Source organism: Orbicella faveolata, unplaced genomic scaffold (genome assembly GCF_042242905.1).
Source record: "Orbicella faveolata isolate gen_17 unplaced genomic scaffold, um_ofav_v1 contig_2, whole genome shotgun sequence".
In the NCBI taxonomy this organism is placed as follows: Eukaryota; Metazoa; Cnidaria; class Anthozoa; order Scleractinia; family Merulinidae; genus Orbicella; species Orbicella faveolata.
The window spans coordinates 31,072,230-31,085,734 of record NW_028301547.1 but is presented as its reverse complement, the minus strand read 5'-3'; the positions used below and the strand labels follow the sequence as shown (position 1 = coordinate 31,085,734).

The following is a 13,505-nucleotide window of genomic DNA, read 5'->3' as shown; positions in this document are numbered from 1 at the left end:
CATTTTCTTATGTAAAGAACCACGCTCTTTAAACGGCCAGATTTTTGTGGCCCGTTGGTGACTGGAGTAACGGGGTGCCACTTTATAGGGTAAAGGGGAACTCAGAAGGACACTACAAAGGCTAATAACAAAACGAAGAATTTAAAATGAAGTGGCATAATCCATAAACCATGTTGACATCTTTTATTTTCCCTTTCATGGCAGACACGGTCAGCACAAGCATTGGCCAAGCTTCTGGAGCTGTGTATGCCAAGAGAACCATGTCCAAATGCTAAGATCATAAAAAATCTTTGTACTTTTGCGTGTAGTGATCCTGCCGTCACCCCAGCTGTCAATCTTAATTTGTCAGTAGCTTCTGATGATCTTCCTCCACTGTCACCGACACCAGCAGGTCAATCAGAGTCAAACTGCACTTCGTTTCCTGCTGGTGGGACAACTACAACATTGGAAAGAGGAAACACTGTACAGTGTGACCAATACAATGGAATTCTTAGTCTTGTACAGCAGCAAAAGGTACTTCATACAACATGTGGAGAGATTTGCTGTTTTAAACTTCCATTTAATCTTTATAACATAGTCCTAGATAACTTCCTGGACATTTTCTTGTATAGCATTATAATTCCACTTAGTACTGTTAAACCTATTTCACATTGAAAGAAACAAACAAACAAAACCCAGTAAAAACAACAATGACTTGTGACAACAAAACAACACTGGAAACTTCATGTGTCTTACAACTATGTTGATAAAATTTTGCAGGCTGTAAAAAGTTCACTTGGTCATTGCAGCAAATTGCCTTGTTAATTTTGAAAGACCTTGTTTAACCATGTTAAAATACTGATAGCCAAAACAATTGTGCTAGGGAAAAGAGTTCTAAATTATACTATTAGTGTATTGTGAGACTTCTAGTGGACTTATACTATTAATGGTATTATACTAATAGTCTTAAAACTTTTTATACTTAATTTGCACTTTGGTTTACAGAATGCTAATATGTCAGCTCAAAAGAAATCAAGTGGCGGGGCAGGTCGTACCAAGGTCTTACCAGCTGGAGTGGATGGTGTGGCAGTACCCTCTATTGATGAGAGTGGTGGAGAGGACTTTGAGGTATGTTCTGTCTTTGATGTTCTTAAACTCATTAATAATTTATCAAGCTTAAACAAAGGAAAACACCTTGAATTCCATCAAAAATACTCTGCTATGCATCGTATTTTCAACTCTCTTCTCGGTGTTTGAAAATGTGATCAAACACGGTCTTTCGTGTTTGATGTATTACTTTTTGTGGGAAACAAAGTTAAGTTTCTTGTGAGATCGTGTTTTGACATACGCTTTAGTCGGCAATATATTTTAAAGCACTAGGTTTTACACTGTAGGGTTGCACAACGTAGAAAGCACAAAATGATTTCAAGTATTGCTGTAGTGCTCTTCTCAAACTCATTAATTATTCATCAAGTTTGAACGTAGGAAATCTTAGCCATGACTGTGTTGGATATCTGATCTTAATTAGCATAGATTTTGTCAATTACATTTTTCCATTTTCTCCTTTGTTAATGTTTGGATTGAAAAGGTATATCAAACAGTGGAGGCAGTGTCCAAACACCTTGAAGTTCGTTAGAATATTTTCAACAGTCTTCTTTTGTATTGAAATAAAAATAGTCCCTTGTGTTTGATATATAATGTATTGCATAAAATGTAGAACATGATTGGTGCCATTAACAGTGATTGGAGCCCCCTTTCATCTGACGATAGTCAAGAGTACAGTGAAACCCCATCAATACGGTCACCATGATCCCAATTGCACTTCTAAACAACTCTTCTTTATTAAGCATTCGGAATGCAGATATAATTTTAAAAAATTGAAATTTGAATCAGTGTATAAAATATTAACAATGGAAAGATGAACATAACTAGTTTGAGTGGCCGTATAAACGGGTAAAATTATTAAGGATTACACGGGTTGAGATTTACTTAATGGGGTAGTCTTTGTTTTCTTGTAAGAAAATGTGTGGGCGTTTCGCCGGAACAAAATAAAGTGGCTGCAATAACGAGGTGACCTTATTAACAAGGTGATCGTAAGGCGGGATTTCACTGTAATCCACAATTTCACTGTCGATGTTGCACAGTGTTTATCCTGCGTGTTTCTTATTTTAGACAGCTAGGGTTCTGAGTATCCAAAGAAGAGGTTCAGAATTTGCTCTTGTCAAGTTAGCTCAACACTTTGGGAGGTCATTACCTTCTAAGTTACCTAAACTTTGGGAAGCAATTGTAGGACCACTACAGCAGATAAAGAATGGAAACTCATTTGGTAGGTCCTGAACCCTCAAAAGCAGTAATCAAGTGATTTTGGTGTCTTGTTCTCTGTATAATTCCTATAACGGGGTTTAGGAGCGAGGTTAATGCCGATGATTGGCCAAAGCGCCTAGAAAAAGGTTAATGAGACTTCTTATTGACTGAACTAAGGGAAAGCATCAGAGAACATGGTAGACCTTTCACCCAGTTAATATGTTTTACAAGAGTGATCTTTTGACATTACTGATTCTTGCAGTGTTCTGGACAAATGTTGTCTGAAGATTGTAAGCATTGTAGCTTATTACAAGTCTCCTTGTACTATCTCTGTCAGTATTTATGAGTATCTGTATTTTCTATTTATATTTTCTAGATGCAGACAAACTTGTTGACTTGGAGAGTGAAGCTCAAAATCTAGTAAATTGTTTACAAATACTTGAAGTTTTAACACCTGCTGTACATGTGGAACTGTTGTCAAAGGTAACTGTTTGTAATTCTGGAGAATTGATGCTTACCAAGGCAGGTAAACTAATGTTGACAACAGTCTGGGCTTGAAATTTTTGAGGAAGTAGTAATAACATTGGTGCAGGAGGAGAAAAAAATTGAAAGTAGCTGTAATTCAAAGCAGTCTACTTATGCTCAGATAAATAATACCTCGGTAAAGCTTTTTTTCTTCTTTTTTCTTGTAGGTTTTAGATCTCCTTCCCAATCTGGTGTTGTGCCTACAGCACCCTTACTGTGCAGTGAGACACTTGGCGGCAAGGTGCCTGGGAGTTCTTAGCAACGTATCCATTCTAGAGACCATGAGGGTTGTTGTCGAGGATGTACTCCCTTTAATGGGTACAGCTGATGTGGTCAGGAACCGTCAAGGAGCTATAGAAGCTATCTCTTGTATCTTTTTTTTAATGTTCCTCCAGGGCAGTCTTGAAAAAAGAAGATAAGGAAAAAGAATATTTTAAATGTTAGTGGTTTCAGCACGGCTATTTTGGGTTTTGAAATGGGCAGTGAAACCTAATCATGGCTTTCCACGAAATCATGGCTTCTTTATTTGCCCCTTCTATCTCTTGTTTTCATCAGGTAACCCTGTTGTTCAGTATTTATCTTCACCACTTTAGTCATGCAATTTGTTTGCATTAGCTGTTATTGTCCTTGACTTGCTGCTGTGTATCAGGTGTTATTGAACGACTTGGCATGGGTGTGGTCCCGTACGTGGTACTCCTGGTTGTACCAGTGCTGGGACGAATGAGTGATCAATGTGAAGATGTTCGGCTCATGGCCACCTACTGTTTTGCTACACTGATTAGGCTTATGCCTCTTGAGGTATCAACCTTTCCTTTTGTATAGCGCTTGCACTTGGAAAGTCCTTGCAAACACTTTACATACATTGTATATTGTAGGTCAATTTGGTTTTTAAGTCAGAATGATTTCAACCTACTGTCAGTGTCAATTTTTATGAAAGTGTCATTAATGTTATAATCCTCCCAGATCATTGTTGTTTGTTATGTGGCCATAATTTTGTCTGTCAACGACTGACATTTTAAAGTCTAGACAGGGGCGTAGCTAGGGGGGTCCTGGGGTGCCCGTGGCTCCTCTCTTTTGTAAGCCTTTTTTAAGCAAACAACCTACAACAGGTGGCGAAAATGGCATGACAGTCTATTGAGTACCCTCACTTTGACACAGTGTGACCCCCCTTTGAAAATTCCTGGCTATGCCCCTGCTAGAGCACATAATTAATAGAAATACACTAGCCTGTTACAGAAGTCGATGGAGTTTTAACATCTGGAAAAAAAAATCTTCAATTGTGTCATTTTTTCAGTCGGCCATTCCTGACTCACCTGGGATGTCCAAAGCTCTGGTGGAGCAAAAGCAAAAGGAACGTAAATTCCTTGAGCAGCTGTTGGATGGTAAAAAAGTCGAGAATTACACAATTCCAGTTCCTGTTAACGCTGAGCTGAGAAAATACCAACAGGTATGTCAACGCTGAGTATGAACACATGTTGCCATGCCTTTCCATGATATAGTTTCCTTCTGGAAAGTGGTCTGGTAAATGCACCATCTTATGGCATCAGTGCAATTGAAATAATTAAGCAGCGTTTGGCTCTGGGTGTTCAGTGTGCATACTAAAATTACTTAAGACCTTTGACCGTGGTGTACTGAGGCTTTACGGTACAAAGTGAATGCATTCTGGATTTAGTGTATCTCTGTCAGCTGTTTTCCGTATCTGTATGTAACTGTATGTATGTGGAGGCATTGTGGCCTCATGGTTAATGCGCTCGTCTCCGGATCAAGCAGTCTGGGTTTGAGCCCTGGCTGGGGACGTTGTGTTGTGTTCTTGGGCAAGACACTGTACTCTCACAGTGCCTCTCTCCACCCAGGTGAATAAATGGGTACCAGGGAATGTGGTAACTAAAAGACATTGGATTGGCTCAGTTATCGATCAGTTATCCTACTCAGAAATTCCCTCTACTCAGAAATTCCCTGTCAGAATTTGGTTGAACCCAGAAAATGCAGGTCACTATTTCCGGGCTTTTGGAGACCTTTACCAGTAAATTATTGTTGGTTTTTTTAAAGTTTTAATATGATGAAATTCGCATCTGTCTTCTCTAAAAAAGAATATGCGCAATCGTGTTGAAAATAAATTGTTTATGATAAGTCTAGAGCAGGAAAGCAACATTTTTGATATCATGAAAAAACAAAAGTTTTTTTTTTCCTCATTTCTGGGTTCTTTTCACTGTAGGACGGTGTGAACTGGCTGGCGTTTCTCAACAAGTACAAGCTGCACGGCATTCTTTGCGATGGTATCCTTTGTACAATGATGTTTTTGCTGTGCAGGGTAGGGCATGTTTTGATTAATGGCAGTCCTCATATAAGTTGTTCGGTCACATGCTGTTGCCTTTTCAAGTGTTGAATAGCAGAATGTTCATAGTGACTTTTGTGTAATAGTCGTAGAGCATAGTTTAGAGTTGAGTGTTGACGGTGTGCATCATGTGGTCTGTGCTCAGACCAGCAGACGCACTCGCTGTATTGATAAGTCCTGCTGGCCAGAGCCATTGTGTTTTGTTCTTGGGCAAGACACTGAATCCTCACAGTGCTTCTCTCAAAGCAGGAGGTTAAAAGGGTACCTGTGAATTGTTGTGCAACCTGACAGAATCGTGGGAAGTAACACTACTATTCACATGCTACAGAGGCCAGATGCAAACACGGGCACCGATGGGTCATCTGGGTTCCTCGGACCGTTAGGATGTGAACAGAATGAACCTAGATGCACTTAGAATTCATTATATTTCAAAATTCTTGGTATAGTTTGGTACACTTTGATAGCCAACTCTATAAGTTTTAACTTGATATGGGATGTAGGACGCGATACATCGCTTGAACGCGACTGACACACTTCTAAAGGTATAGTTCAACGTTGACAAAATCTACAGAATGTCATTCCCGGTAAGCCATGACCCTGTTCAAGGTTTAAGGGCATGGGTGTATAATAAATAGGCGAATCTTTTCTGACGTCATTGTTTACATTTTTCCTCATTAACATACGACTTTGCGTGTAGAAGGCATCATGCTAGACACGATTTTACTAGAAAAAACTTAAAGAGCTTGTGAAACTTAGTAAGTGGTGAAATTTTTGGCTCTCTGGGTGTAATATTCGAGGAGAAATTGGCTTTCAAAAACATCAGAATTTCTGTGTGGCAAAAGCGCTAATGAGCTCATACATTCTTTGTAAAATTTCGAGCTTTTAAACCCGCGTCGCACAAAAAGTATTCAATACATCGCGCTCAAATTCCTTGGGACAGTCAATCGTGCTGTGCCCTTTCAATATTCAGTTTTAATCTCTGTAGCTCCATCAGAAACTGTATCGCTTATGGTAATGAGGCAAATATTGTAAACAAAGATTCTCCTATAGGTAGTACATAAGTTGATGATTGTGGTATCAGAGCCTTGACGCGGTGTTCAGATATGGGTCTTGGTAAAACTCTTCAGTCTATCTGTATTATTGCAGGTGATCACCACGCAAAAGCTACGGTATACAAGGTAATCTGTACAGTGAAATCATTAGGTTGACAAATAGCAGAAGTGTGCGTTTTATACAAAGATCTTATCCGGCAAGGGCCCCCTCTCTCGAAAGTCCCGGTAGCTACCACTCCCGGAAAGCTGTGTTTTTTTTGTTTACCGTTTTTTACATTCAAGATCTAGATATTAATAGCTGTGGAATTCACCCGTCAGGATATATATCAGGATACGAAGGATACGAAACAGAATGGACTGGTTTTTGAGCTAAAACCCGGCACTATTATTCTTCAGATTTAGATCTTACTTGGTAAGGTTATCGCGCGATTAATTTGCTATTTTCTCGAAGGGAATCGAATGATACGTTGTATAGCATGCACAACAAAGACTTAGTCCCTTCACTAAGCACTGTTACCCTCTGACATCATAGATTTTGTCTGTAATGTTCCCAGCTCAGCTGAGGGACGGGAGACAGTTTCCATTGTTAGATTTTAATGCTCCCAAGAAGTCAATCGCGCGCTGTCTGGGACAGATCTCTCTGATTTCATTTGTTTAATGGAACAGGAGACGGGCAACAGCGATTGCAAGCCACTCCCTTCTCTAGTGATCTGCCCTCCAACACTGACAGGACACTGGGTGTACGAGGTGGAGAAGTTCCTCAGTAAAGATTTCCTTAAACCGCTACACTACACAGGTCCACCTTCAGAGAGACAAAGGTAATGTGTCCTTTTTGGCCATGCTTTTCGGTTCACATGCAGACAGCAATGCTTCCTCATTACTAAATGGGCATCTCTCATTTGTTTGTCTATGCGAGGAAACATTTATGATAACGAAACTAGGAAAATGTCGCACATTACACATGGCCTTTGCGATCGCCAGGAAATTATTTCGTTATTAAAATATATTCCGTTTTCTATTTGGACATTAGAAGGCACTCAAACTGCTTTTGTTGAACTCTGCGAATCTACTTGGTTCTCCCACTAGTGCTCATTTTCTGATCAAAGGACCGCTTGCGTTGCTTTTGAAAGGGAAAATTTTTCTTGATTTTTGTCACAAAAATATATAAAATTGTGGGTTTTAGACTGCAATATTATTTAGAGTTTGTTCACACATAAACACTTCTGCATAAGGCCAAACGCTCTTTAATCCGAGGGCACGTGAAATCCTGGCGGATACAACTGACCGCAGAGGGAATGCAAGCCCGCTTTGTTGTTGATTTAATTGAGGTAACTCTTATTCTCCTTGTATTCACTTTGTAGGCTTCGCAACAAGGTCAAAAATCATAGTTTAGTGGTAGCATCGTATGATATTGTTAGAAACGACGGTGATTTCTTCAGGTTAGTCTACTCAGAAAAAGCTTGTTTGTGTGTATTGGTTCATACTGATTGTATCTGTAAACTACATGTTTTACATGCATGACCGTGTTTTTTTTTTTTTTATCAAACAGATCAGTCCACTGGAACTACTGTGTCCTTGACGAGGGACATATTATCAAGAATGGCAAAACAAAGGCACGTTATCTTGTTACTGAATTGCCACAACAGTCATAGCTGTTCTTCTCACACATCAATGGTGGCTTTGTCAAGCTGACCGCTGCCGCCTGACCTTTACTGCAAAATCAAAGCTAATACAAACAGTATAACGCTAAAGACTGGAAATAATGAAAAAAGTTCAAGGCTTGTACATCATACTGGAACAATTTGTGTACAAACTTAAAATCTTTGGGTGGGTGGGTGGGAAAAGTCGGCAGTGGTGGACGCAACAGAAACAACTGCCCACTCCACATGTCACATGACCTATACCTAGGTCCCAGCGGTGTGTGAGAAAAACATTTTTTACTTATTTCGTTTCACTCAGCCAGTAAGAAACTACTCATAATTTTATACAAGATAGTGTGTTCGCTGAGTTAACGTTGACTTGCTCTATTTTCAGCTTGCCAAAGTGATTAAGCAGTTGCAGGCTAGCCATCGACTTATCCTGTCAGGAACGCCAATCCAGGTAGATTTTATATCATCTCGTATCCAACCAGCGCTCGTGTAATGACTGTTAAATACAAAGAGGAACGCAAATTAAGCAAACCCAAGTAAAAGCCGGAACGCTGAGAAACCCAGTAGCTGATCGTTTTTAACTCGCTTTGTATGAGTTCATGTTTCTTACTTTCACTCTACTTAAATATTTGGAGAGAACGCACTCAGCAATGCTTGAACTTTGTGTGTTTTGTTTTCAGAACAACGTCCTTGAGCTGTGGTCGCTGTTCGATTTCTTGATGCCTGGTTTCTTAGGAACCGAGAAGCAGTTTCAGGCTCGGTTTGGTAAACCCATCCTACAAAGCAGAGATGCGAAATCCTCCTCCAAAGAACAGGAAGCTGGTATGTCTGTATGCAACCGTCTTATGTTGAGCTCGGTCTATGAGAATGAAAGGCGAAAAGACCTTTCATTATGTGGCCAGCTCCGCGAGCGGGCAAAATGAACCAAATCCTACGTTGTGATTGGCTGCCCGTGCGGGCAAGATGGCGCTGTCTGGCCCGCTCGGGATTACGCGCTGTGTCCAGCGAGAAAAATTTTCCCGAAGCCGAAGGAGAAGCCATGTAATAAATCTTTATTGACCAAGCTTGCTCGGTCAAGATTGCTAAATATTGGCCTCGTTCTTTTTTGCGTGTTTATGGACCTCGACTCCGTCTCCTTCCATAAACATGCAAAAAAGAACTTGGCCAATATCTAGCCATCTTGACCTCACACTTAATCAATAACCCATATATGCATCTCACTGAATGTTACATATCTTAGAGTGTGGCGTCTGTGAAGGGTTGTATCTTTCTATTTAGGGGCGTTAGCCATGGAGGCCCTTCATCGTCAGGTTTTACCGTTCCTCCTGAGACGCTTGAAGGAAGATGTACTACAAGATCTTCCACCAAAGATCATACAAGATTACTACTGTGAACTGAGTCCACTTCAGGTTAGTCTCTGTACACTGTCATTCAAAACAACATTGCTCTATTTTATATCTTGAACATCCTTGAATATCTTCGAATAGCGTCAAGTAGCTTCTATTATCATTAAAAATCACCGAATACCTACAAATATCTTCGGCAATCTTCCAGCCGTCTTTCAGTAATGTTAAAGAAGTTCTAGTAATTACGAGAACCTTCAATCTACTTCGAGCCTTGTCGAGAATCTTCGAGCAACTTGTGGTAGCTAGCTTTTGTCGCTTGAGTCAAGAACGTTGTCTTTATAGAGCCACTCTGTTTTACAGGTTCAGCTATACGAGGATTTTGCTAAGTCTCAGGTGAAGAGAGGTTTGGAGGAATCCGTATCAAACATCGATGATGACGAGAATGAGAAAAAAAGATCCAAAGATACACCACACATCTTCCAGGTTGGTTTTCCTTTCCTTGATTTCATGACATTTATTTGTAAGTCCTCTCCCTCTCTCTCAGTTTTATCCTCTCCCTTTCTCCCTCGTTATCTTTGCTTTTAATTCCTTGTTATTTTGGCCAGTCCCAAGATTTAAGCCAAGATAAATTAAGGGTTTCAGCAATATTTTCTACGGTTGTAACGACCTGCAGGTTCTGGCTTACTGTTCTCAAAATGTTTGACACTTGAGCGTGTTTGCAAAAATCAGTCATCTGTAGTTCAAATTACCTGTGTGGTGTAATTGCCCTCAATCGACTTTGACGTCAATGTGATCAACTAACTAGCCTGAGTGCAAGGCCTTCCTAAGCGGGGGGGGGGGGGGGGGGGAGGGAGGGAGGAGAGGAGAGTGGAGGAAGAGAGAAGCGGAGGAAAACGTTATTTCCTTTTCCCCTCTCCCCTCCCTCTTACTTTCGAAACGCCTGATACTCGAGCCATCAACTAACGTGACTTCTGACTCGTCCCCAGGCTCTTCAGTATCTTCGTAAGCTGTGTAACCACCCCCTTCTGGTGCTTACTGCCAATCATCCAGAATACGACAAGGTCATGGACCAACTACATCAGCAGAACATATCCATCCGGGATATCCAACACGCTGCCAAACTAGTCGCCCTCAAGTAAGTTTTCTGGTATTACTGTATTCCTGTTCAGGTGCTCTATGGGGATTGCAATAGCCAAATCATTTTTGCTTGCTTTAAAAGCAAAGGTAATTTGAATTTTTGGTGGAGACGGTAAGATGAGGAAAATTGTGAGACCAGAGAGTTGGTCGTGACAAAGGTACTGGCGAGCTAATAATTTTTTGAAAAATAGATGATCATTCATTCATTTCATTCATTTACCACATTAAGCACTGAATGTGGTAATTGGTCTTACAGAGAGGGAATGATGGCATATGTTCAACTTGGTATAATTCTGTGAGACAGACAGTCATTTGACATCCTTCTCACGGGAACGTCAATTTCATGTTTCCTAAAGGCTTTGCTGAGTACACACATTTTTGCACCATTTGAACAAATGCTTAGCCAATGTTTTGTTATACCTCTGGAAACATTAAATTGGTATTGTTGATGTGAAAAACATCAAGAGCACACTGAACTTCGTAGAGTAAGCGTTTTTTGATAAGGTCAGATGCCTTTCATGTTTTCAAACTGTTTGCTGTTGACTGACTTGCAGGCAGCTTCTGTTGGATTGTGGGATAGGAGTGAGTTCTTCGTCCCCAGGCTCCAGTGATTTGTCGTCAGACCCGGTTGTGTCTCAGCATCGTGTACTGTTATTCTGCCAACTGAAGAGCATGTTGGACATTGTTGAAAATGACCTCCTCAAGTAAGAACGCACCGTACTGAATTGTTCTAGTTGTCCTTTGCGCGTCAGACAATGCTTAAAAACTTTGGATTCTTTGACTCTTGCAGAAAACATATGCCTACTGTGACATACCTCAGACTTGATGGAAGCACGCCTGCGGGCTCACGTCACTCTCTCGTACAAAGGTAAGTGTTCGGTGAGTCTTATAAGTGTGTAAATTGTGTTACTTTTCAGTCCGCGTTCGAGCTTTGAGTTACAATACTGAGTTACATCTTAAGTGTCAAGTCCAGTTTCTAAGAAAACACTGATCTTGCGGAACATTCCACACTTAAGACAGTAATAACATAAGAGTTTATAGAGTGAAAATTCAAGGCATTCAAGGTCCAAGATGGAAGTAGAGCCGAGGACCTTCCGCACACCGGTCTGGTGCTCTATCAGCTTATTCTATGGACTGGCGCTAACCAAAGGTTAAAATGCCAATAATGGTCACACTGGAATAATTAAGTTATCTGACGGAGTATTTCAGCTGGTCGCTCACGAGAGGTAGCTTCTTAGGGCAGTACACCGTATTTAACTTTCTTGACTTCTCTTTTCTTTTATTTAGATTTAACAACGATCCATCTATCGATATTCTGTTGCTGACAACACATGTTGGAGGGCTGGGGCTAAACTTGACTGGTGCCGACACCGTTGTCTTTGTGGAGCATGACTGGAACCCAATGAAAGACTTGCAAGTATGTGACCTTCTCCTTAACCGGGCCCACCCCACCCCCCCCCCCCCCCACCCCCATTAGCCTTCCCATTTCTGTCGTTCTTTACATTTTTCTACGGTTCTTACCCTTTCTATCGTTCGTTACTCCTTCCCACAGTTTGCCAAACGTTGTACTTGTCTCTGACTGTGTTCTTGTGTCATTGTGTTTGTAGGCCATGGACCGAGCGCACCGTATCGGACAGAAGAAAGTTGTTAACGTGTATAGATTAATCACACGGGGAACGCTTGAGGAAAAGATTATGGGGTAGGTTTGTGTGTGAGCTAATACAATCTGAAGAGGAAAACGTTTATTGGGAGAATTTCTTATATTTTGAATGTACCGGCTTATTTAGACGTTGGCCAGCCGAATTATGATTATATTCACCTAGCAAGCCACTTCCCGTTTCCTGTCTCCCACTTGGGAGGGCTGGGAAGTTAATCTGCACCCCCTCTATTGACAATTATAAGTTAACTTGACATCGAAATTCTTGTAAAATTTATCCCATTTTCAATACGTCGTATTTTTAGCTGCAAAACTTTCTATTATTTAACTTTACTCGTAACCTGTTGTCCCGCCGCTTTGGACTCCAATGCGTACACTCTTTGGACTCGTCACGCACCTCGTTCCCAGGCTCTGTCTTCTTTCCTCTCAACAACAACAACACACTTATTTATCACAATTTACATTTATAGACGGGAAAGAACGAGTTTGGCGCGAAGAGACTTGTTAAGCTTCCTACTCTTTTTTATTATTCTAGGCTTCAAAAGTTTAAACTGAACATCGCCAACACAGTCATCTCACAAGACAACTCAAGCTTATCGACCATGGACACAGGACAGCTCCTTGATCTGTTCTCTGTCGATAAGGAGAAAAGGAAAGAGAAGACCTCCGCACAACAGCAAAGTGAAGGAGGCAAGACTTCACTGAAAGCCATGATGGAAAATCTAGGCGAGTTGTGGGATGAGGAGCAATATGAAACAGAGTACAACTTGGACAATTTTATCGGCTCGCTTAAGTGACACGCAAGGATAAGATCCGCTTGTTGGTAGAGATGAAGTTGTTGCAAGCCGCGCTGCTCCCTGTGATGTCACCATTGAGATGCACTCAAGCTGTGGCTGTTGATCTTGCGACAGTAAATTACACATGTTGAGCTGGAAATTGTAAAAATTTGAAGTCAATCAGATTTGAAAACTTGTTGAGGACATTTGCATAAGTTGCGTTCTGAAATGAGACTTGGAAAATAAACTCAAGCGAAAGCAATTCAGGAAATTAGACAGTGCGCAACCTGTTGTCAATCAAGAGCAACAGAGTGATTTGAGAAGTTTAGAACGCCTTGGTGTTGAACGAGTCCTAATAAATGGCGGAGAAACGAAAGAAGCGAACTCAGTAATGATGTCACTGCGGTGGAGTCCGGACGAAATAGGTGTCGCCCAGCACCGTTACGCACCAGCCAAGATTATTTGAGAATGAACATTGTACACTAGAGTTAGAAGTTTCCAGGCCTTTATGCCTTAAAATATATGGTTGACAGTCCATTCGAAATAAAGTCACTGTTACAGTTGTGATAAATCTTTGAGAGCTGAAGGAATCACTACGGCTACCCCGAGGACGACGCTTAGTTAAAAACTTTAATTTTAAATTCATTGTAGTTTTTCGATCTTTTCATTGGGTCTATCGATGTAAAAACCTGCTCGTGCTAAATATATCACGAAATCCCTCAGTCCCAAACAGAAATATGAAAAA

The 13,505-nt window shown here is 40.8% G+C and overlaps 1 protein-coding gene across 1 annotated transcript in view; it reads left to right on the top strand.

Moving 5' to 3' along the window:
• Window positions 1–13,505, top strand: part of LOC110051543 (TATA-binding protein-associated factor 172-like) — a 27,620-nt gene extending 14,115 nt beyond the window's left edge. Inside the window, exons 23-44 of the mRNA XM_089288656.1 lie at window positions 205–513; window positions 985–1,107; window positions 2,152–2,305; window positions 2,660–2,766; window positions 2,976–3,177; window positions 3,458–3,606; window positions 4,103–4,255; window positions 5,024–5,084; window positions 6,245–6,321; window positions 6,862–7,013; window positions 7,557–7,634; window positions 7,745–7,808; window positions 8,230–8,295; window positions 8,525–8,666; window positions 9,123–9,253; window positions 9,551–9,673; window positions 10,177–10,325; window positions 10,882–11,031; window positions 11,118–11,195; window positions 11,615–11,744; window positions 11,935–12,026; window positions 12,520–13,505. Coding sequence (XP_089144782.1) covers window positions 205–513; window positions 985–1,107; window positions 2,152–2,305; window positions 2,660–2,766; window positions 2,976–3,177; window positions 3,458–3,606; window positions 4,103–4,255; window positions 5,024–5,084; window positions 6,245–6,321; window positions 6,862–7,013; window positions 7,557–7,634; window positions 7,745–7,808; window positions 8,230–8,295; window positions 8,525–8,666; window positions 9,123–9,253; window positions 9,551–9,673; window positions 10,177–10,325; window positions 10,882–11,031; window positions 11,118–11,195; window positions 11,615–11,744; window positions 11,935–12,026; window positions 12,520–12,781 — 2,952 coding nt within the window. The 3' untranslated portion in view covers window positions 12,782–13,505. The remainder of the gene's footprint in view (window positions 1–204; window positions 514–984; window positions 1,108–2,151; window positions 2,306–2,659; window positions 2,767–2,975; window positions 3,178–3,457; window positions 3,607–4,102; window positions 4,256–5,023; window positions 5,085–6,244; window positions 6,322–6,861; window positions 7,014–7,556; window positions 7,635–7,744; window positions 7,809–8,229; window positions 8,296–8,524; window positions 8,667–9,122; window positions 9,254–9,550; window positions 9,674–10,176; window positions 10,326–10,881; window positions 11,032–11,117; window positions 11,196–11,614; window positions 11,745–11,934; window positions 12,027–12,519) is intronic.